Source organism: Myotis lucifugus, unplaced genomic scaffold (genome assembly GCF_000147115.1).
Source record: "Myotis lucifugus unplaced genomic scaffold, Myoluc2.0 scaffold_1, whole genome shotgun sequence".
In the NCBI taxonomy this organism is placed as follows: Eukaryota; Metazoa; Chordata; class Mammalia; order Chiroptera; family Vespertilionidae; genus Myotis; species Myotis lucifugus.
The window spans coordinates 17,219,991-17,244,499 of record NW_005871049.1 but is presented as its reverse complement, the minus strand read 5'-3'; the positions used below and the strand labels follow the sequence as shown (position 1 = coordinate 17,244,499).

The 24,509-nt window shown below is 40.7% G+C and overlaps 1 protein-coding gene across 2 annotated transcripts in view; it reads right to left on the bottom strand.

The window, feature by feature from the left end:
* ARHGAP10 (Rho GTPase activating protein 10) overlaps window positions 1–24,509 on the bottom strand; it is a 248,028-nt gene that overhangs the window by 97,808 nt on the left and 125,711 nt on the right. For both annotated transcript variants that reach the window (XM_006081762.3, XM_023754958.1), the window contains exons 11-13: window positions 21,635–21,716; window positions 20,019–20,064; window positions 18,023–18,088 (exon numbers count right to left, since the gene is read on the bottom strand). In XM_006081762.3, coding sequence (XP_006081824.1) covers window positions 18,023–18,088; window positions 20,019–20,064; window positions 21,635–21,716 — 194 coding nt within the window. The remainder of the gene's footprint in view (window positions 1–18,022; window positions 18,089–20,018; window positions 20,065–21,634; window positions 21,717–24,509) is intronic.

Genomic DNA, 24,509 nt, shown 5'->3' with positions numbered 1-24,509 from the left:
ATCAGGCCGGCAGTGGGGGGCAGTTGGGCATGATCAGGCCAGCGGGAGGAGCAGTTTTGGGCAAGCATTCCGGCAGGGTGGGGGCAGTTGGGGGTGAGCAGGCTGGTAGGGGGGGAAGTTGGGGCCGAGCAGGCTGGCAGGCAGAGTGGTTAGGGGCAATCAGGCAGGCAGGCAGGTGAGCGGTTAGGAGCCAGCGGTCCCGGATTGCGAGAGGGATGTCTGACTGCCTGTGGGATCGGGCCTAAACCGGCAGTCAGACATCCCCCGAGGGTTCTCAGATTGGAGAGGGTGCAGGCCGGGTTGAGGGACACCCCTGCCCCTGCACAAATTTCGTGCACTGGGCCACTAGTAAAAAAATAAAAATAATAAAGTGTCGATTAATACTCAGCAAAAAATCACTGTTTGGATGATTCTTGAAGACCATAGATATGCATTCAAAACTGTGGCAGAGCTGTTTTTGTTGTTCAGAGCTGTTAAATGCACCGTCCGATGAGAAACTGAAATTTTAAATAAGCATCACTCAAACTCTACATCAAAATAAACCAAATCGCTGCATTTTCTCTCTGTAGAGACCTGCAAGCAAAGTATCCCTGAGTACAGCAGGCATGAAAGAAAAGCAAGAAAAGTTACTGTCAAACATTAAGTATGTTGAACACATGACCTTGTTTTGATACTGATTTAAATAAACCAATTTTAAAAGGACTTTTGGAGGCAATCAGGAAACTGTGAGTGGCATTAAGGTTATGTCAAAAATAGTTTGTATTTTTTAAGTTAGATACTGAAAGGAGTGACCTGTGTTAGATTCAATTTAAGAAGGGGAAAGGGATAGATAAAGCAATTGCAGCAAAATCCTGGTAATCACCGAGTCTGAGCAACAACAAAAATGGGAGTTCATTGCACCACTTTCTCTACTCTTTTTATGCTTAAAAACTTTCATCAGAAAATAATGACTTCCAGAACATGTGACTTATTTATTTCTCCAAAGAGTTGTAGATTTCTGCCTGTGTGTTTACTTTCTGCACTATGCATGTTGAACACAACGGGCTGACGAGGAGATGACGCCTCTAATCTCCAAAGTTTTCAAAACAAAGAAAAAAACACCAAACAGGCCATGAAATTTGCCCATAAGAGTATACTTTTTTCTTTTTTTTTCTTTTTTTTTCTTTCTTATGTGTCCTTATCCCCCTATTGCCTTATCCCCCCCATTGCCCCACCCCCGCCCCCCGTTTTCTGTGTTCATTGGTTAGGCTTATATTCATGCATACAAGTCCTTTGGTTGATCTGTCCCCCTTCCCCCACCCTCCCCCACCTTCCCTCTGAGGTTTGATGGTCTGATCGATGCTTCTCTGTCTCTGGATCTGTTTTTGTTCATCAGTTTATGTTGTTCATTATATTCCACAAATGAGTGAGATTATGTGATATTTATCTTTCTCTAACTGACTTACTTCACTTAGCATAATGCTCTCCAGGTCCATCCATGCTGTTGTGAATGGTAGGAGTTCCTTCCTTCTTACTAGTACAGCAGCGTAGTATTCCACTGTATAGATGTACCAGTTTTTTAATCCACTCATCTACTGATGGGCACGTAGGCTGTTTCCAAATCTTAGCTATTGTAAATTGTGCTGCTATGAACATAGGGGTGCATATATCCTTTCTGATTGGTGTTTCTGATTTCTCGGGATATATTCCTAGGAGTGGGATCACTGGATCAAATGGAAGTTCCATTTTTAGTTTTTTGAGGAAACCCCATACAGTTCTCCACAGTGGCTGCACCAGTGCATTCTAACCAGCAGTGCACGAGGGTTCCTTTTTCTCTGCAACCTCGCCAGCACTTATCATTTATTGATTTCTTGATGATAGCCATTCTGACAGGTGTGAGATGGTACCTTATTGTCATTTTGATTTGCATCTCTCGGGTGATTAGTGACTTTGAGCATGTTTTTATATGTCTCTTGGCCTTCTGTTTTTTCAAAAAAGTATCTATTTAGGTCCGTTGCTCATTTTTTGATGGGATTGTTTATTTTCCTTTTGTTAAGTTGTATGAGTTCCTAAATATATTTTATTGATTTCAGAGAGGAAGAGAGAGATATAAACATCAATGATGAGAGAACATCATTGGTTGGCTGCCTCCTGCACGTCCCTACTGGGGATCGAGCCTGCAACCCGGGCATGTGCCCTTGACTGGAATCGAACCCAGGACCCTTCAGTCCACAGGCTGACGCTCTATCCACTGAGCCAAACCAGCTAGGGCCATACTTGCTTTGTGTGTCCCTGCCTGGGGTGATGAAAAATAAATACTAGACAGAGTCTAAAGAACTGGATTCAAATCACAGTTCAGTCACTCCTGAGCTGAGAGCTTGGGCAAGATGCGAAAGCTCCCAGCCTGGATGCTGCCTCTGAGATCACAGACAGCAGCCTACACCCCATGTTGTGATGGGAGGGAAAAGAGGTGATGCCCACACGTGTTCTCTCAATTACTCAACAGAGCCAAGAACCGGAGAGCAAAGGCCACCCCTTCAGTCTAGACAAGTCTATTCAGAACGCTAAAGAACCTAAGTAGCAGAGCACCTTCCTCATGGGGAATGCTCACCGACTACAAGGGAGGAGGAAAATGCAGGTCAGTTCTGCCAGGAATTGGAAAAAAGAATGAAAGAAATTTGTCAACTCAGAGTGTGAGCCTGCTGAGCTTCATTCCTTCCTCATCCTGGAGTCCAGAAGGCCATGGCAGTTTAAAATACCAGAGGATTCCCACCTCCCCCCAACCCAATACTACTCTATTTGAGAGACCTAAAACAGTCTGACCTCATTGCCAGAAGCCAAAAGAGCAAGCCATATTCTACAGTCAAATAAAGGTGCCTGAAATACATGGAGAAATTAAATAAAAATGTTACTTCAGCAATAATAATCACTTTGTACTGTCAATTACTATCAGATAATTGATCAAGTTCAAATTCATCATCCTGCGAGAAGTAGAGTTAATTGCTAATGCGTAATAAAAAGGTGCAAGGGGGTAATTAATGCTACTCAGCACAGCTTTTATTTTTTTAATGAAATTTAAATAAACTTTGTACAAAAGCAGCTAGGAAGTAGCATGTAAAACACAACACTCAAGTTGTATAAGATTTTCTGTTGCATTGTTCTTAGATGCTATGGACTATGGAAACTGGAGCATGCTTTATATCTACAAACACATCACACAAAAGATATTAATAAAGACTTTAAAGGATACAAACCACTCAATATGCCAAGTCATGTCAGTGGCTTTAGCCTATTTTCTCCAGCTTCTCTCAAATTTCCCTCTTTCAGCCAAAGGGATCACTATTTCTAATCACCGAGTATTAGGATTTTGAAATTTTCTTTGATTTCCTCCCTGTCACTTTCCAAATTCAACAGGTCAGTGTCTGCATTTTCTTCAAACTCAGAGTGATCTCTGTTTCTTTTTTTTTTAAAATATATTTTATTGATTTTTTTTACAGAGAGGAAGGGAGAGAGATAGAGAGTTAGAAACATCGATGAGAGAGAAACATGGATCAGCTGCCTCCTGCACATCTCCCACTGGGGACGTGCCCGCAACCCAGGTACATGCCCTTGACCGGAATCGAACCTGGGACCCTTCAGTCCGCAGGCCGACGCTCTATCCACTGAGCCAAACCGGTTTCGGCTGATCTCTGTTTCTTGACAGTTTTAAATGTGATACACACACATTTTTTAAGGCACCCTTACAGGAAATACATACATCCATAATCCATTTGGAAGATACTCTTTTTTTTAACTTTTTATTTTCCAAACCTCTGATTATCTAAGTTCTCTTCCATCCCCATTTAAGAGTAAGCCATCAATCCAGTCCAAACTCCTCAGATGAACAAGTATGTAAGGCATAAGCACCGATTATGGCCCCCACCTCACCTACCCACATGTACTGTGTGGAGTATTCGCTTTAATCAGAGCAGACCACTGACTGGCCCACAATAACCAAATGCATTCCCTTCTCCACATCCACGTTCAAGTGGACATCTCCTCCCTTCTCCTCATAAATTACTCATCTGTCAAATATTATTTATAAAATATGTGGCAGGTGCCAGTCTAGCTGGCAAAGATTCAACAGTGAGCAAAAATAAAGTTCTATCCAGACCTTCAAAACCAGATAAAATACCATCTTTCTGACACCATAGTGATATTCCCTTATTCTGAGAGTGGCTCATAATTAATTTTAACACTTAATTACATTTTAAAACTAACCAACAATCTTATGCACAATTCACAAAACCAAAAAATCTGAATGCTTGACCTGACATTAGGTTGAGTTTTTATTTTCCCCAATCAGTGTGAATATTTGTATTTCACCATGTTAAAAGTAATTTCCACTCGGCCGGTGTGGATCAGTGGTAAGCCTCAACCTATGAACCAGGAGATTACGGTTTGGTTCCCACTCAGGGCACATGCCTGGGTTGTGGACTGGATCCCCAGTAGGGGGCGTGCAGGTGGCAGTCAACTGGTGGTTCTCTCTCATCATTGATGTTTCTATCTCTCTCCTCCTCTCCCTTCCTCTCTCAGAAATGAATAAAAACATATTTATTTTAAAGTTTTTCCACACCAAACCTATCTGGAGATGATAGACTGTACAGTATATGTCCCTTATTACCTTTTTAAATTTAAAAGAAAATCTAAATTCTGAAATACATCCAACTTCAGAATTTTCAGATTACAAACTGAAGGCCTGTGTTATTCTACGTTCTCTCCCTGAATGCACAGATATTTTACCTGAAAAGATACCAGGTCAACCTTGTTTTTTGTTACTGTTGTTTTTAGTAGCTTTCATGGGGCCCTGCATAAAATAGTTGAGTGCAGAATAGACTATAGCTAGGCTGATTTGACTTGAAATTAATTTAGAACTACTGATATAGATTGGACTTGGGCCAAAACAGACATTATAGTTAGGAAATGAAAAGTTAAAGTTAAGATATCCAAGTTATTAAAACTTTTTCAGAATATCAAAGCCCACTGATTTGCTATCATTACTACAACACTTTCTAACTTTTAACAAAAATTGTCATCTGCTCAACAGACCAAAATATTTTTTTTCTCCTGATAACTAAGATCAGTTCTGATCAGCAGTAAAGAAAAGGGAAGCGCTCTCCATTACAGTGATGGGCGGGTGATGACAGCTGTCCCTGGGCAAAGTGAATAAGGTGAAATCAACTGTGTCTGACTTCCCACCACCTGCCTCCTCCAATCTCACACAGCGCTGTCACAGGACACCACCCAGATCTTCCTGGAGGAGAGGGTTAGAAACGGGAATGAGTCAGGTTTCATCTCCATCTCTGCCCAACTGCCTCCCTCTCAGAACCCAAATGACTGGAGCAGCACGAGTCTATTCAGCACCAGAAAACACCTGTGTGGAGCTACGGACCTGCCAGGCGTCCCCAGAGGCCCGGGGTCCCCAGAGGCCTTTGTGGGTGGGCTGGAGAGGCACAAAAGCAAGTAAGATAATCTGAAACAATAAACGAATTAGAGGCAAAAAGAAAAGTTAACAGGGTTGACAAATTCGGTTCAATAACAGAGGTGGAGGCAAAGTCTGGCAAGTAGATGTGGTAAGAAGGAAACAAAGTGGCAATTCCAAGAAGCAGAAGCGAGAAGACAGGTCATTAAAACACACACACACACACACACACACACACACACACACACACAAATGGAGAACACAAAATGAAAACCGGAAATGAGAAGATAACAGGCTAAAAATTATATAACACTTAATTTCCTGTTAACTTCTTAGGAATTATTGAGTGCTGACTGTATTTCAGGCACTGAGGTGGAATAAAGTGAAAAATGGGGTAAAATTAAAAAGAAATATAAAGTGAAAAGAGAAAGCAACATGGAACCAACTGAGCCACGAAGTCTTTCCTTTCCTTTAAGCTTCAGAAATAGATTCTGTACCTGACAGCTCAGTATTCTTAATGCCTTGCACAGTCCTCAGCACATAGTGTAGACTTAACAAATGGACTGAATAAATTAGTGAATGAACTGAATAAATGAATAATAAGGTGATGACTGATTAGCAAAGAAATAAGGAAAGAAAATTAAGAGAGAGAGAAAAGGTTATTTGTAACTATAAAATACAGATATAACAATATGAAGGGGTAAGGCTCAAAGTGGAACATAAACACCTGCTATGGTAACAGGCACACAATTATTTTTTAAAGTTTTGCAGGTGTGTGATTTTACAGAAATAAATGATCAATTTCTATGGGTCTGTAAACTAACAGATTCAGCTCTCATTTAGTAATAAGAAGAGTGCTTGTCATAGAATGAGGTAATTGATCAATATTTGGGGAGGGGAAAATCGTGTTTGCACTTGTGCATGTTGACAACAGGGGTGAAAGGTCATTAATGTTCCTTCTTGTATTCACAGGATTTACATCAAAAGTCTGCCGCATGGGAGTTCCCTCAAAAAATTAAATATGGATCTGCCATTGACCCAGTGATCTCACTCTGGGAATATATCCTAAGAAACCCGAAGCACCAATCAGAAAGAATGTATGCACCCCTATGTTCATAGCAGCACAATTTACAATAGCTAAGATCCGGAAACAGCCCAAGTGCCCATCAGCAAATGAGTGGGTAAAAAAGCTGTGGTACATTTATACCATGGAATACTATGCATAAGTAAAAAAAGAAGTATCTCTTACCCTTTGAGACAGCATGGAGGGACCAGGAGAGTAGCATGCCAAGTGAAATAAGTCAGTCGAGAGAAAGACAAGTATCACATGACCGCACTCATATGTGGAATCTAAGTAACAAAATAAACTAATGAACAGAGTGGATCCAGAGACATGAAAGCATGGAACAGAGTGAGGAAATCTCAGAGGGAAGGAAGGGGAGGTGGGTAAGTGGGAGGTAATCAACCAAAGACCTTGTATGCATATCTGCATAACCCATGGACACAGACAATAGGGTGCTGAAGGCCTGGGGGGAGGGGCAGGGCGGGCTGGAGGGGATCAATGTGAGAAAAAGGGGCATACGTAATACTTTCAACAATAAACAATTATTTTTTTAAAGAAGTCTGCCGTATGTTATTACTAATGGGGCACATGTGCATATTTATACATGTGTATGTATAAATACAAATACAGGTTACATATCCCACCAGCACTGCAAAGACAAATTTTCCTACGGGCTATGAAATGAACAAACATGATTAATATTTATATATGCATAAAATTGTATCATTGTAATGTGTTTTAGAATTATATATTTATATAGTTATAAATATTAACCAATCTTGAAAGATTCTTGAAAAGAAAAGAAAAAATGCACTATAGGTAAAATGATCAGGAAAAATTTGTGAGAAAATACCAAACACAAAGGTGAAGAATGATAAGCTATAAAAGTGATTAAAAGGAAGCAATGATGAGACTCATGAATATTGTTTCGGGTCACAGGTGAATTACAAAAAATTTCCCAATGTGTTCCTCACACGGGTGTATAACCCATCCTCAACAGGCACTACATTTAAATGTCTACTTGAGTCCAATAAGCACTTCCCAGGCTACCCACTGTGCTGACTGACATAAAAATAAACAGGTTCATAGGCAGACATCCTTCCAAGATAGTGGGCAATTCATACCATTTTAAAGTTCTGCAAAAATGTGTGTTCATATTAAATTATTTTTAAATATAAGCATGCAGACCCCAAAATGATTCCCCTAATCCAGTGATGGCGAACCTTTTGAGCTCAGTGTGTCAGCATTTTGAAAAACCCTAACTTAACTCTGGTGCCGTGTCACATATAGAAATTTTTTGATATTTGCAATCATAGTAAAACAAAGATTTATATTTTTGATATTTATTTTATATATTTAAATGCCATTTAACAAAGAAAAATCAACCAAAAAAATGAGTTCGCGTGTCACCTCTGACAGGCGTGTCATAGGTTCGCCATCACTGCCCTATTCCATCAAAGGGACATACCATTCAGCATGATACATTTAAGGTATTGTATTATAGAATCAGGATTCTAAACTTTGGAAGAAGAATGCACTGTTTTCAACACATACAATGCACTCAGTACTGTACGAAGCAAGGTAGATGATTTCTAAACACTGGGAATGTTAGAAGATTATAGCTATACAAAGATGAAAAGCCCAAAATGAGATAAGGTTTTAAACCATGTAAATAGATTATATATATCCTGGAGACACAAATTTGTTGAGTTTGTAAGATATAAATTATTACAGGTTAAGGTTACTTATAGCCTGGAAACTTCCAACTTGACCACCTCCCAACTGTGTGACCTGGTAAGTTACTTGGTCTCCCTGTGTCTCCGCCTCTTTGCCTGATAAATGAGGTTAATGAAGGAATGGGGTTGTTGTGAAAATTAAAGGAGGTAATGTTTGTAAAGCGTTTGCATCAGCCCCACATACCACACATTCAAAGCTTTAACTGAGCATAAAATTCAAAATTAATATCAAAACAGCTAGGCACAATAAACATAAAAGTCATCCTATCCTAACCAACGCATGCAGTCGACAGCCCACTTTCATAAAAGAAAGCACATGTTGGGAAGAGAGTCAACGTTCATTTAATATGAATGACTCATGGAAAATATAAAATTACTGCTCACCAATAACATTTGGAATTTCTCCCCTGGATCATAATTATTTGGGCAGCGGAGAGAAAAACATTACAGAGAGCTTCTATCTGCCAGGAACCAATCTGCATTTTCCCTTCCTGCGAAGTGTTGCTTTCACTTTCAGGTTGGCCTTCAGACTCTTTTCATATAAATCCACATCTGCATGATGATGAGTCGTTTCCCCACTGTCAGGAAAGGGCTTATGATTTCATTCAACCTGTCTTCCCACATCCAGACCAACCAGAGACTGAGCTCATAAATCCAACCCCGTGGCACATGAGGGGGGCTGCGCCACATCTACTTCTGTTACTGCTGCCCACCCCAGGCTACGTGAGAAATATGGGAAAAGCAAAAGGCTAATATCCATGTCCGACCTAGTATTTCTGGAAGTACTGTTGATGTCAGGACTCTGTAAACACAATCTATACTGATCTCTAAGTCTCATCTCAAATTCAAGTCCAAATACAAGCAGTGTTTGGTTTATTAGCTTCTACCTTTGTATCAGGGTCAGAATGGACTATATATTCCCAATGCTCTGTGTGGCTGGCTTCGTTTCCAGTTTCTAACCAACACAAATGAGGGTATTTTTGCTTCAGATTAGACAACCCTAGACTTGTTGCTATTCCTTGTATAACCACCCAAGCCTGTGGGCAGGCTGCCTAGACTGGGGCTGGAGGCAAGCTACAGAATAACAAGGAGTTTCCTCTTTCTCTGGAACATTTGGGGTCCCAAACTTCCCCCAGTTGTCAGATGTCTTGCTGTCCCAGGATTTAACAGAGGCTGTAGCCACAACTCGTTCAATGTGGCCTTCAGCCTTCCTCTCAGGGTGAACCTTAAAGGAGGATCTCACAGCCTCTGTTCAATTTCCCTTAACTTGCTCTGAATCGTAGACTCCTCATATGCACTTAAGGCCTAATAAATAAGATATATCTGCTCAACTACCTACTGAGTAGTATAAGATTTGGCAGCTAGAGTACAGGAAACACTCAGAAAATGCTGCATATTAGGATTTAAAATACTGTCAGATGCAGATTCCACACGTCATTATGTCTACGACTAAGAGACTTCCCACAGTGTTGCAGAGATTCTCAGCAAAGCAAGCAATTCTTTCCTGGGCAGATGGTGCACCTGCAGAGGTCCTTGATTAGGCTGGAATGGAAAGCAGACAGGTAGGTGTGACTTTAGAATGGCTTCATCCCAAAGCTAGAGGAGCACTTCAGAGATACTTAAATCTTCCCTCCCCACTTTCCTTTCCTATTGTCTACAGTTTCAAATCACCTCTGTCCTCTTTATTTTGTCCATCGTCAACATCCTCAGAAGATCAGCCTGCTGCATCTCCATCTCCTCGCTTTCCTTCAAGGGCATGTATCTGGGTTGCAGGCACATCCCCAGTGGGAGATGTGCAGGAGGCAGCTGATCGATGTTTCTCTCTCATCGATGTTTCTAACTCTCTATCTCTCTCCCTTCCTCTCTGTAAAAAATCAATAAAATATATATATATAAAAAAAAAAGAAGTACAACCTGTACAACCTGGCTATTCTCCAGCTTCTTGCCTTCACAACCACTAAACCCATATGTGTCCTATGTGTCCATTCTTCTTCTTCCCCTCTGTCCCTAAATGCATAGATCCCCAGATCCTTCCTTTTGCTCCCTTACCTTCTTAACTCACCATCCACCTGAATGACTGACATTCAAAACTTCACCTCTCTGAAAATGATACCCACTATCTCTCCTGCTGCCTTCATTCTACTTTCAAAAAAAAAGTCACAGGTACCTAGAATTCGGGATTTACAAAACGAGTGTACATTCCTCCCAAACCTATCTCTCCTCGTGCATTCTGTCTTGGCTCAAGACGTTGGCAATTACCTTAGCTGGAAAGCTCTGAGTCTGTTTTTACATTCACTTTTTACTTACCCGCTACAACCCACAGGTCACAGATTCTGTTTTTTCTGCCAAGTCTCTGTTCCTATCCATCTCTTCTTTCCATTGTCAATGCCTTAGTTTAAACCTCCATCATCTCTCATCTGCATTATTTCTTTTTTTTAATCTTTATTGTTGAGAGTATTACAGATGTCCCCCTTCTTCTCACCAATGATCTGCATCATTTCTAAAACCCAACCAGTGATCCCACCTTCCATCTCCCACAGCCACACCACTTCCATCCATTCCACTTCCTGTCAGAGATCTGAACACACTGCTTCTCAAACCTGTCAGTGTCTTACCATTGCCCACAGGACCGAGGCAGACACACAGCACAGCACCTGGGATCTGCCATAGTGGTCTCCACTGCTCACAGAGCATCTGCTCATATCGTACCACCCACCCACTCCCCTCTGCCAGCAGCACCCAGAGCGGGCAGACACCCTCTACTCCAGCATTTCCCTCTGGAGCAAAAAGCAGGTTTATGTGTAATTTTGGAAAATAGAGATTGGTGTCTCCAACTAGAGCAAAGAGCCGACATGCTTGCCCACCTTTATAGAAGAGTCTGCTTCCTAAATTCAGAGTTCTTCTCCTATAATGCAACCTACTATGTGAGAGTAATAAGCTGACCTTCCTCTATGGCCCAGGAGTCTTATGTCTTCGACTATATTCATGAAATGATGCAGAAAATCTATAAAAGCAGCATAAAATCTCAAAGCCTTTACTGTCTTGAAACTACATTGAAGCTACCCTTTAAGAAAAGGAACCATATCTCCAGCATTTTTTCCTCCAATCTCTTTCCTGTAGGAAACATCCAGAAAGTGTTGACTAAAGCCCATTTAACATGTCCATATCCCGGAATAGGTAAGTAATTAAAGTAAGATGGGATGGAAGGGACAGTTAAATCAAGATATGTCTTATTTTCAAATTCATCATTCATGTAGCTTAAGTCATTACAAAATTTTACTTATATAAGTCAATGAAGAGACTCAAAGTCAAGGCAAAAGTCGGCCGTTGCGTTTTGCAAGGTTCCTGTCATCCCCTCTCTACAGAAACCAGGACGTTAGAAAAGGCCAGACCGTGTCTCCCTGCTGCCACCTGCCTCCACTCAGAGCAGCTGCGGCATCAGGGACTAAACAATTTTAGGCAACGTTGGAGGATCTCTTTCTTTGGACAGCTTCAGATCATCCTTGCTGAGCCTCTTCCCTTTTCTTCACTGTCCCTTGGCCATGTGACTGCTCCAGTGTCTGCAGGACACTGAGGAACAGAAGGTTGAATGCCAAACTAGGTAATTTTGCTGCTGGTTAGAAGAGCCACACAAAGTTAATAGATACAGTAAACTTAGGTGATTTATTTCCCTATATAACTTACTTGTTTTTAAAAACTAAGCAAAGTTTCTCAGTGCTCCCAGACTCTTGAAACAATAATGGGACTACTTAACTATGACTGGGCTCACTTAATAGATTTATCTCTAAATAAGCAACTCACATTTACTGACCATTTAATATATGCCAATGCCTCAAGCATTCTTACAACAACCCTGGGGAAGAGATACTACCTTTAGCCCCTATTACACATGATAAAACCAAGAGATGGAGAGGTTAAGTAACTAACTTGGTTGTAGAGTTAATAAGTCTTCCAAACAAGGCTGAGTTCTGAGCTCACGCTCTTCACCATTATGCTAAGAGTGCCTCAGAGCCTTACAGGGACCTCATCGCAGAATTTGAACCAAACACATAAAATCTAGCATGCCTACTCTGTAGCAAGACAGTTGAATAATTTGTCCCTATTAATCTTATTCAACCATTCATCTGGCAGCTAATAGCTTTGGAAACTTATTTGTTCTTAAAGCAAATAAGATGACTAATTGAGAAAATGAATAATCAGTCCCGACTAGCCTGGATTTAGTATTTCGGTTTTGCATATGCATTTTTGCAGACACCACAAGACTCCTGAGCTCCCTCCTCCCACATAAGACTGTCCTCTGTATCCACCCACACTCATCTCACACCCATTATATTATGATTGAAAAAGAGACAGTGAGCAAAAAACTTTCATTTACTGGCTGTAAAATTTCCCGGGGACAGCTGTTCTTTATTTTCTTCATTTTGCACGTAATTTGCCCTTGGCAATTTAAGATTAATGTGCAATCATGCCAAAATATATTGCGAGTTCACTTTGGGCGTCTTCCCTCCCACAAAGATTAATACTAAAACTCTACATTATTATCTTCTTCCAGCCCATCATGAGACCCCATATAATTCCGGAAATGCTCTGGAAACAGAAAAATCCTCAACCCAACCTCAGAAAAATTTTCCAAAAACCTAAAACTACTTTTCAAAGAAAGAGAAATTCACTTTTACATGTGACAAATCTAAGACTGTCACATCTTAGAGGTGGCTTCCTACTTCTAGCCCGTGAATTCACAGCTTGTTACAAGGCTGAATCTGATAACTGACAGCTTGCCTAGACCGACATTTTAATGCCATACTCTAGAAATTAAAGTGAATATTCAAATTATTCACATATGGAAGATTTTTTAAGGGAAACTTCATAAACAAAAGTTGCATACAAATTTAATTTTAAATCAAGATGACTATTTAAAAAATAGCAACTAAAAGAAGCTTTTAAGCAAAAAGAGTCTTCCTTGGTTTTTGCATATTTTACAATGCAAGTACCTGAAAAACTAGGTGTCTTGCAGTTCCAGTCTAAGACAATGTACTGGGTATGGGAGATGGTTCCTTTTTAGGAAGGGGAATTATTTGCTTAAGGAAATTAGGTAGTGAATCCCCAAGATCTGAAACCATTAAGACTCTTCCACATGTAATATGATACAACTTTCTATTGATATCTAAAATATTACCCAGAATGCAGAAAGATGCTGACAAACTGATAAAGCAGTAAAAACCAATCCTTCATGTTATTTGAAAGTACTAATTCCAACCACATATAGAAGAATAAATTTTTCCAATAATTTTACAAACTGTTGGGACACACAATGGTGCTAAGGTGCCATTTTAATCAAATCTCTGAATTCTCAAACAGAAAGCAGTTGCTTACTATATGTGTAAGACACTGACCAAACTTAGAGATGAAGAGAAGCAGGCAAACACTAAGACGTTTTCTCCACTTAAAGGAAAGAGTCAAGTTTCAGAAACAAGATAAATACATGAAATGTAATGAACACACCATGCAATATCGTTGTTAAAGGAAGAACATGGACATTTCACAATTAAAAAGAATTCAGGGGAAGGATGGAAAGAGGACAAATATAGTTAATGAATATCTACTATGTACAAAAATTAGCTCTTTTATCCTCACAAACATGCATGGAGGAAGACAGCATGAATGAAATTCCGAGTTACATTCTTTTAGAAATCAAGAGTCCCAGAGGTTAAGAATCTTTCCAAGATGCCTATCTTATCTCACCACTTTGGAGCTTAAACCTGACAACTGCTTATCAATTCATGAATAAGTAAACCTCCTTCAGAGTAACACTGTCGCCCTTCCTCCCATAATCCTCTCCTGTCCTTCCTCTGGTCTCCACCATTTTTTATTTTAAGTTTTTTAAATTATACTTGACGTACAACGTTGTATGAGTTTCAAGTGTACAACATAGTGGTTCAACATTTATATACCTTACATAATTATTACAATATTATTGACTGTATTCCCTATGCTGTCCATTACATTCCCATGACTTATTTTATAACTGGAAGTTTGTATTTTTTAATCTCCTTCCCCTTTGCCTCCCATCTCCGCACCCCATTCCCCTCCAGCAACCAGCAGTTGGTTCTCTGTATCTGAGTTAGGTCCCAGGGGCATTGCATTCTCTGCCCCTCCATCCCCACTTTCCAGCACTGTTTCCCTCAGGCACAGCCACCAGGAACCTTAACTTCTTTGGATTGCAAAAGGGACCAGGCACCTTTAAGGCCAGGTATCAGTGATAAGCAAAGCCCTCCTACCCATACCTGAGAGAAAAGTAAGTCCTGCTGTTTTAAACAATAGACACTTGTGGGTCTCTTGATAGAGGAACATATCGTAAACTAGCTTTATTCTGACTGATGAAATAAAGTGAGACAACAACACCTGTAGCACAAAAAAATACCAACAGCAATTACAGCTGACTGGGGGGAAATCATTAAGACCAAATTCCTTGAAAGAGCTTCCAAATTTAGCATTAAAAGCCTCAGAGATTCTCTAACGTTCCTCATTATCTACACTAATAAAAGACAAACATGCAAACTGACCATACCTTCGCTATGCCTTAAGCCATGCCCACCAGCCAATCAGAGCGACTATATGCAAATTAACTCAACCAAGATGGCGGCCAGCAGCCACGGAGCTGGAACGAGCAGGAGGCTTGGCTGCCCCAGTGATGGAGGAAACCAAGCTTCCCGCCTGCCGCAGCCGGCTCTGAGCTCCACTAAAGGCAACAAAGTTTCAATTATAGAAAATAAATAAACCCCAGATACCTGCTTTCAGCCAGCGTGGCCACGGAGCGGCTGGGAGCTTCCATCGCCAGGGGGCTTGGCCAGCCTGAAAACGGCCCTCAGCCCCTCACCCAGACTGGCCAGGAACCCCAGTGGGGACCCCCCACCCTAAAGGGGGTGTGGCCAGCCTGAAAACAGTCATCAGCCCCTCACCCAGGCTGGCCAAACCTCCACGGGGTGAAGGTCCCCACTGGGGGGGGCTTGACCAGCTTGCAAACAGCCATCAGCCCCTCACCCAGGCTGGCCAGGCACCCCAGTGGGGACCCCCAACCTGAAGGGGGTGTGACCAGCCTGAAAACATCCATCAGCCCCTCACCCAGGCTGGCCAGGCACCCCAGCGGGACCCCCACCCTGATCAGGGACACCCTTCAGGGCAAACCAGCCAGCCCCCACCCATGCACCAGGCCTCTATCCTATATAATAAAAGGGTAATATGCAAGTTAACCCTAACAGCAGAACGACTGGGAATGACTGGTCACTATGACACACACTGACCACCAGGAGGCAGACGCTCAATGCAAGAGCTGTCCCCTGGTGGTCAGTGCACTCCCACAGGGGGCGCTCTGCTCAGCTACAAGCCAGGCTGATGGCTGCCAGCACAGCGGTGATGGCGGGAGCCTCTCCCACCTCCTCAGCAGCACTAAGGATGTCCTACTGCAGCTAGGGTCTGCTCCCTGCTGGTAAGTGGACATCCCCTGAGGGCTGCCGGGCTGCCAGAGGGATGTCTGACTGCCAGCTTGGGCCCGATCCGCCAGGAAGCGGGCCTAAGCCAGCAGGTGGACATCCTCCGAGGGGTCCCAGACTGCAAGAGGGCATAGGCCGGGCTGAGGGAACTCCCCCGAGTGCACAAATTTTTGTGCACCGGGCCTATAGTTTTTAATATCATCTGACAGTTGATTCTTTAACTCTATTTTTAGTCTATTAATCCATTAAAAACAAAAGGCTTTAATAATGGAAGCCCTTAGAGAACAAAAGATTTGAAAAAAAATGTGTTTTTTTAATATTTAAATGGGAAAACCTAACTTAAAAATTGTAGACTCATTCTTCTGTTAAAAACATCCAGCCCTGGCCGGCTTCCTCAGTGGTTAGAGCACTGGCCTGCAAACTGAAGGGTCTCGGGCTTGATTCCTGGCCAAGGGCAAGTATCTGGGTTGCAGGTTCAATCCCCAGCTCCTATCAGAGCTTGTTTGGGAGGCAACCAATCGATGTATCTCTCTCACATCGATGTTTCCCTCTCTTTCTCCTCCCTCGCTCCTTCCCTCCCTTACTTTACTCTCTCTAAAACAAGCAATGGAAAAATATCCTCGGGTGAGGATTAAAAAAGAAAAAAAATCCAACAACTTAATATATTTATAATAAAAATACATTCCATATATATAGGTTCTAATATATACAAGGTGGGGCAAGAGTAGGTTTACAGTTGTGAATACACAAAACAGAGTTTATTCTTGTATTATCATTAATTAGTGCATTATTTTCTACACAAACAATGATAAACCTACTCTTGCCCCACCCTGCATGTTCTAGTCAATGTACATAAGATTCCCAAAAGCTACACAGATCAATAAGAAAGAGTTCTACACAGATTTTTATCTGTTCAGAAAATGTATAAAATATAACTTTTGGGGAAAGAATTTAATTATCAAAATAATAAACATACAAGTAATACAATTAAGGTTCTTAAGAGGCTCAGGAAAAACAGAAACATGAATAAGAAGTGAGAGATATGAAAATCACAGTATTTTCCTGAAGTCTGAAAATTCTGGAAGCACGAGGAAAATGAAGACATCTGTCAGTTCAACTTCAGCGCAGGTGGACATGAAGGAAAACTGTCAGAGCCTCCATGGCCACTGTAACAGCGTGTGGGAGAAAAGGCTCTCTGTGGCTGAGGTCTTTGTAATTGATGGGCAAATCCCCAAATCATAGAACAGCTCATATCGCGCACGCTAATTTCACAGGCAGCAGTCCTGGCTTGTATATAACAAAGGCCTTGTTTTGACAGAAAACACGAATGCAATGCTTCATCTCACTAAGTCATCCAAAGTAGGCCTGGAATGTACATGCATGAAAGTGAATTAAGTTCTCAATATTCCAGTACTTCACCAGATTATTTCTCTGAAGTCGGCTGGAAGGGCTGCAAAGTGCCACAGCCCTGTTTTTCCTCAGGGACTGTAAAGAAATGCCCGTGAACTTTTGGTTGGGGAAAGGATTAGCTTCCCCTCAATTTAGGATGGAAGCAACCCAAATGTTTATCAACATGTGAAAGGATAAACAAATTCAGTTCATCCATGTCATGGAAGTCTACCTAGCAATAAAAAGAAAATGAGCTAAGGATACACCCGAGATGGATTTCAAAAGCATTAAGCCAAATAAAGAAGCTAGGCTCAAAAGATGATATACTGCATTAATCCACTTATATAAAACGCTATTTTTAAAAAGAACTAGAGTGCAAAAAAGCAGCTCAGTGATTGCCAAGGGCCAAGGAAGGAATAGGGATTGATTGCAAAGAGGCCCAAAGGGATTTTGAGGAGAGAGAGCAATCTATGATTGCAGTTGTAGTTCTACAACTGTATACACTTGTCAAAGCTCATCAATCTGTATTGTTAAAGTCAGTGAACTTTATTATATGTAAATGAGACACCAAAGAAACTTATTTTTTCGATGGAGGCCAACATGACCATGGATATGGGAATATCTCAACAGTGCATGAACAAAAGGTGATTAAGATTGGCAGCCCAACACTGCTGATTCTTCCATGATTCTCCTTTTCAGTGCAGGGAGGAGTATGTAAATGAAAAAGAAAACCCCATCCTGACACAATAAATGAACAACGGAATCTCTGACATGGAGAATGTGCCCATTCTTTTATGTATTTCCCTTTACGACACTCAACCATGCAATGAGCATTTTAAATGTCTCTCAGATTTCACATACCTGTCAACTTTCATGAATAAAAGGACTCAGATAATCACGTTACCTCGTGTTTCAACTGCACTGATGCACTTTCTGAGAATTGTGAATCCCATCTTATCCAACTGTGCACCTAAAAGAAATAGTGATAAAACATGAAGGGCACAATTAATTACCTACATTTCTCTTCCTTACAAAAACAAGAAAATTTATTTAAACTTAATTTAATTTTTATTTCCCTATTAAGAAAAAGAAAGCCAAAAGTCATGTATTCCCTGTTTAAATAATGTAAATGACAATTTCAAATATTTAGAGGAGCACTTACTGGCCTATTAGGCCATCTACTATCAATATCAATAAATTTACTGTTTAAAACATTTATACTAATAAATACAACTTACATCACACAATGGAAAAGAAAGTGATACAAAACCTTTAGGGGAAGCTATCTGGAAATAGTTAAGATACATTTTGCCAAAGTTCCAACAACAGCTTTTTTTAAAATTATATACGAGTGGAGGTTTTAAAAAGTTATATATGAGGAAAGGTTTTTAAATTACTTGACAGTTGGAGAAATAACACTATTTTTTTAAAACCTAGGGGAAAATATTTAAGAAACACTTTTTAAAAACATTATTTGGGTCATGAGCTTCAAAAAGAATTTCATATTTTATTCCATGCTCTACGCATTTAATATTTTATTGTTTTCACAATGAATTTAGAACAGATGATTCATGTAGTAGATAATTTTGAAAATATAATATTAGTTTTTTTCTAATACAGACTCTTGCCTATGGATTAGGCTGGCATATTTTGAGCACCTAATAAAAGACAATTCTTGTGTCAAAATGAAAACAGGGAAAGTAAATACTTTAGTTCTGCATTTAGAACTAGGGAACAGTAATGCTAACTCTTGCCTCTCAGCGGGGATAGCATGAACAACCCATGAATATAAATTATGCAGGTTTAATGCTAAGCTTCAAAATAATTTTAATGAGGAAAATCGGGCAGTGGTTTGCTAAGAAAATGCAAGTGATTCTTTCTGCTTGGCAAAACTTTTTTAAAGGCATGTTTCCATTTCTCTATTTAAAAAAAAGAAGAAAAGAGAGAAGGAGAAAAAAGAGAGAGGGGAAAGTAGGTAAAGAGGGGAGAGAAAGAAAAAAGAAGGAAAGGAGGAAGGAAGGGAGGAAGACAGGAGGGAAAGGAGGAGGAGGAGGGAGGGCAGAAAGAAGTTAAGAAGATGCTGCAGTACATTTACAACCTTGCGTGCACACTGTCACTTTCCAGTGCCAGGCTAGAAAAGATGTCTTTTATTCATACGTTTGGCTCAAGTGATATGCACATCATGGTAATTCTGAAATTGTACGTTATGTGACATAATGTCTCCAAACTGTGGACATGTGAGAAATGCAGTCTTAATTTCTCCAAAGATATCAAAAGTAAATTCATAAAGAATCTAGCAAATCTGATCATATGTTTGGTTTACCTCAGTAAAATCCAGACTACAGAGCCAAGCAGTACTTCATTTTCCTTTAGTGCATACATACAATGCATGTGAAATCACTGTCCTAGAATATCTGAGTATGTTCTAAGATGCCATGATATGTTATTTGTGGAGCCACATGCCGAGACTCTAAGGATATAGGACATCAAGGGTGAGGGAGCGGTGGCCAATAAGAGACCTGATAAAGAGCTCCTACCAACAGGAACTTACAACGGAGGAAGTTGAAAGACGCATACCTGAAACTCCTATGTGTTCATGTATGGCTATAGGAATAAATATCAAAATGAATGACAGAGAATATATTTTGGGTTTTTAGAGAAAGTAACTGTAGAGAAAGAATTTTTTTTTAATGCTCAGAGATGGGATCAATGAGGGTTACAAAAGCCCAGGAAATCTGAACAGGTCCCCAGTGGATAAGGCAGAACACATAGTACCTGGAGGGCTAGCGTAGAGAGGGTGCAGAGAGTGAGCACCCAGCAACAGTCTGACATCAGTAATGAAAACAAAGACATTCATGGAAGAGGGAGGCAAACAGTCTGTTTTATAAATTAGCACTTACTTCCTTCTGGTCTTGGGATGATGGCTCTATTAAAAGTATGGAGCAGCTGGTAAGAGAGAAAAAAGGGGAAACAGTATTTTTAACAAATCAATAAAAATGATCTAGTAGGCACACCTAGGACTTTGCAAAAAGTACACTGGTATTGGGGAATTCCCATCATCTGCTCTAATGTAGACAGCTAGCCCACTCCGTCTCTCACTGAGGGAGCAAAAACAAGGTGAAGGGACCACGATTCCTTGGGAACTCCTTGAAAACCCATGCAAATATGAAATGCTCAGCCTGCCAACTCTAGAAGGACAAAGTCATTGCTGCATTTTGATCCGTAAGGTGAAGCTCATTTTTGCGCCACTATTTCTAAAACCTGGTTTTTACCTAATTCAGAAAGCGATGACTCGGGCCCATCATGTAAATAACCACATCTGAAATAGATAGGTGATCATTCCAGGCTGCCTCTAAGAATTCTAGTGCCTCCCCATTATGTGCAAGGCATACATAGCACCTGCAAAAACTACGCAGTACCTGAACTGTTGCCACATAAATACACAGCTGAACACAGTTATGTGCCGCTTACCAAAAGGGGCTATGTTCTGAGAAATGCATTGTTAGGTGATAGCATCATGGTGCGAGCAAACACCTAGATGCTGTAGCCTCCTATAGTAATTGTAAATGGGACTATACTTTAATACTACTGGCAGCACAGTAGGTTTGTTTACAAAGGCATCTCTGCACAAACACGTGAGTCATACCTCACAAAGGCTATGGTAGACACTGGGAATTCTTTAGCTCCATTATAATCCTGTGGGACCACCATAGCATATGTGGTGCATATCTGCAGTGCATGACTATATTTTCTTTCTGCACACTTGCCTTTATCTGTGTATCTCAAATGGATGACTTGACTCTTTACTCTAAAGAAGGGTTATACATGTCTTCAAGGTGAGACTGCCTTTGGCAACAGATTTATTTCTATATAGATTTGTTTCTATAATGATCCCAAGTCCCCAATTCAACGCATGATCTGCCCAATCTCAATTCCCAAACGCCACTGAAATGAAAGTCGTGGCAAACAGACTGGATTTCTGTGCCTCTGGATCTATATTCCTGACTTTATCCCTCAAACCAATCCAAATACACAGGCCCATTCACTAAGGCTGCATAACACTGTGTACAGTATTCCATTAGGCTAAATCACAAATTGTTAAAGCAAGCAACATAATTACAGCAGTCGCTTATAGGACTGCCTGCCCTGCCTCATATTTACTATCCCACCTCCACTGAGATCAAAATAAATTGCAAGCCTTTATTGTGTTCATCATCCAAAGTACTGTCAGGTAGGAGAGAAGAAACGGAGAATTCAGATGACTTCCCCAAGCAGAGCAAATCAGAGTGGCAAGTCATAAAAAATCGAAAATAAAAACTAATGATACAGCAGTCTCATGTGTGCTGCTGCCACCTCAAGCCAAATTACTCGAATTCTGAACATGTCTGAGATTAATTCAAGCACCAGTTTCAGCAGGGAACTTTTTTCAAATATTATAAAATAAAAATAACAGGAAAACGAACACAAGTCAACTCTACAGGATTTGAAATAAAACGCAACCACTGATTATTCTTACAGCTTCTTTTCCACCCAGAGCTTCCAGCCACTGCTTCCTCTCCTCTTCTGAAAACGCCTGCATGGTCAGGGCAACGCCGGGCCTGAAAGACACAGAACAATCAGGTTACCCCTCAGCTGCTGAAAACAAACCTCCTTTTCTACTCTCTAATGTTTCATGGTGGTGATTACGTTGTTGTTGTTTTTAATCTTTTAATTAGAAGAAAATACACATCATAAAATTTACCATCTTAACCATGTTACCTGTATAGTTCAGCAGGGTTGAGTACATTATTGAGCAGCTAAGCTCCAGAACTCTTCCTTTTCTAAAACTAAAACTCTGTACCCATTAAAGAACTCCCCATTCCCTTTCCCTCCCAGCGCCAGACAACTATCCTTCTACTTTCTGAGTCTAGGAATCTGACTACTTTAGGTAACACTTACAAGTGGAATCATAGTGTTTTGTCTTTTTGTGACTTGCTGATTTTACTTGGAATATCCTCCATTTTCATCATCGATAGAGTAGCATATTTCAGAATTTCCTTCTTTTGTAAAGCTGACAAATATTCTGTTGTATATTCTATTGTATGCCTATGCTCATCCATTCATCCCTCAATGGACACTTGGGATGCTTCCATCTTTGGGTTATTGTAAACAAGGCTGCTATTAACACAGGCATACAAAGATCTCCTCTAGACCCTGTGCTCAATTGTTTTGGGCATACACCCAGCAGCAGAAGTGCTGGGTGTGACACAGTAATAAATATATATATGGTCTCTGATCCCATTTCCTAACACACAGCTCCTAAAAAACCTTTGGAATCTCTGTATCTTTTTGCACACTACGGAGGCTGGGGGCTCCTGGATAGCCCCATGATGGGGGCTGATTGCCAAGGTAACCAACCACAGGATTGGAAAATTTGAACTTTAAGCCCTATCCTCCCCTCCCCTTCTTGGGCAAGGATCGCCAATGGCCAATGATTTGATCAATCATCTGCTACACAAGGAAGCATCTATTAAAAAAAACCCTAGGATTTGGACAGCTTCTAAATTGATGAACACACGGAGGTGCTGGGCGAGTGGCATGCTCACAAAGAGCATGGAAGCTCCAATCCTCGCCTCCCATACCTTGTCCAATATATCTCTCTATCTGGCTGTTAATGTATAGATTTTTAAATATCCTCTTCTGTAATAAATTGGCAATAGCAAATGAACTATTTTCCTGACTTCTGTTAGATCCCAATATATTATTTTTTCGGGTGTTTTGTTTTGTTTTGTTAATCCTCACTGAGGATATTTTTTCCATTGATTTTGAGAGAGAAATATTAATGTGAGAGAGACACATCGATCGGCTGCCTCCCGCACAAGCCCTGACCAGGGCCGGGGATCAAACCTTTAGCCCAGGCATGTGCCCTTGACCAGGAATGGAACCAGAGACCCTTTGGTAGACTGGCCAATGCTCTAACCACTGAGAACACTGGCCAGGGCCCAACTTACTATTGAACCCGAGAGGATCACGGTAACCCTCAATTTATAACCAGTCAGCCAAAAGCACAGGTGTCGACCTGGACTTGTAAACTGCACCCAAATTGGGAGAGGACAGGCTTATGGGACTGAGCCCCTAACTGGTAGGATCTGTGCTGACTGGTTATTGTCAGAATGAGTTCAGTTGTAGGACATTCAGTTGGTCTCTGCAGAGAATTGGAGAACTGTGTGGTGTGGAAAAGGCATCTAATGGGCGTGAGGTGGTAGCAATGATTAAATTTTTATTCATGAAAGAAATACATATTTATTGTTACAAAACCAGAAAGTCACTTTCACCCCATCCTAATTCCACTTCCAAGACAGCACAGTTAACTATTTGGTCTGTTTCCTCCACATTTGGTTCTCAGGACCAAAGGTCGATCTCTCTCTGTTCAGTTTTATTCAGACATAAGGAGATTCTACCAGAAAATTCTTAATATTGCGAAAGAATACTAGGCAGAAAAGCTATTAGTCAGCTCATGCCAACTGAAGTGACAGCCTTGCACATTAGTAGCCTGATGGACAAATGGACAAGTTCTTTATCAGGTATAAATATTACTTTAATCTCTACAGCTCTTACACACAATATCTGGCATTCAACCCCCCCCCAAAAAAAAAAATACAAGGCAAGGAAGGAAGCAAGAAAATGTAACCCAATGTCAAAAGAGGAAGTAGTTAAGTCAAGAGAACCATACCTAGAAATAACCCAGGTATGGGACTGGAGAGATTAGACAGAAACCTAAAAAAGGTGGCCAGCGTGCATAAACTGAAGGGAATTTCAGCAAAGAATTGGAAACTATTAAAAAGAGACAAACGGATATGCAAGAATGGAAAATAAAATAATGATGAAGACTTCAGGAGGACACCTTTCATATGCAAACCAACCAATCCTTTTACTGAATTCCCATCAGCCCAATATTTCCCCTGCCCTACATCACCCCAGGGCCAGGTACCAGACAACCAAAAACCACCCCTATAGCCCAGTGCTCACCAATATTATTCAAACTAGCCAATCTTGATTCCTGACCCAAACCTGATGTTTCCCCACATGGATCTTTATGGCGTGACCTGGCTTATTCTCTCAGAAACTATGTAATAAAAATTCTCTTCCAGTGGCATCAGCCTCATCATCTTGTCACTCAGTCACTTCCATCAATTAAAATCCTGCAGGTCTCTCTGAAACAAGTATCAAATAGTCTAACATTATACAATCAGAATCCTAGAATGTGAAGAAAGAAAAAATGGAGCAGAAGAACGATTTGAAGAGATAATGGCTAAGGTTTTCCAAAACTGATAGGAAATATCAATTCGCATACCAAGAATTTCAATGAGCCCCAAGCAGGATTAAACAAAGAAAACCACATTTAGGCACAT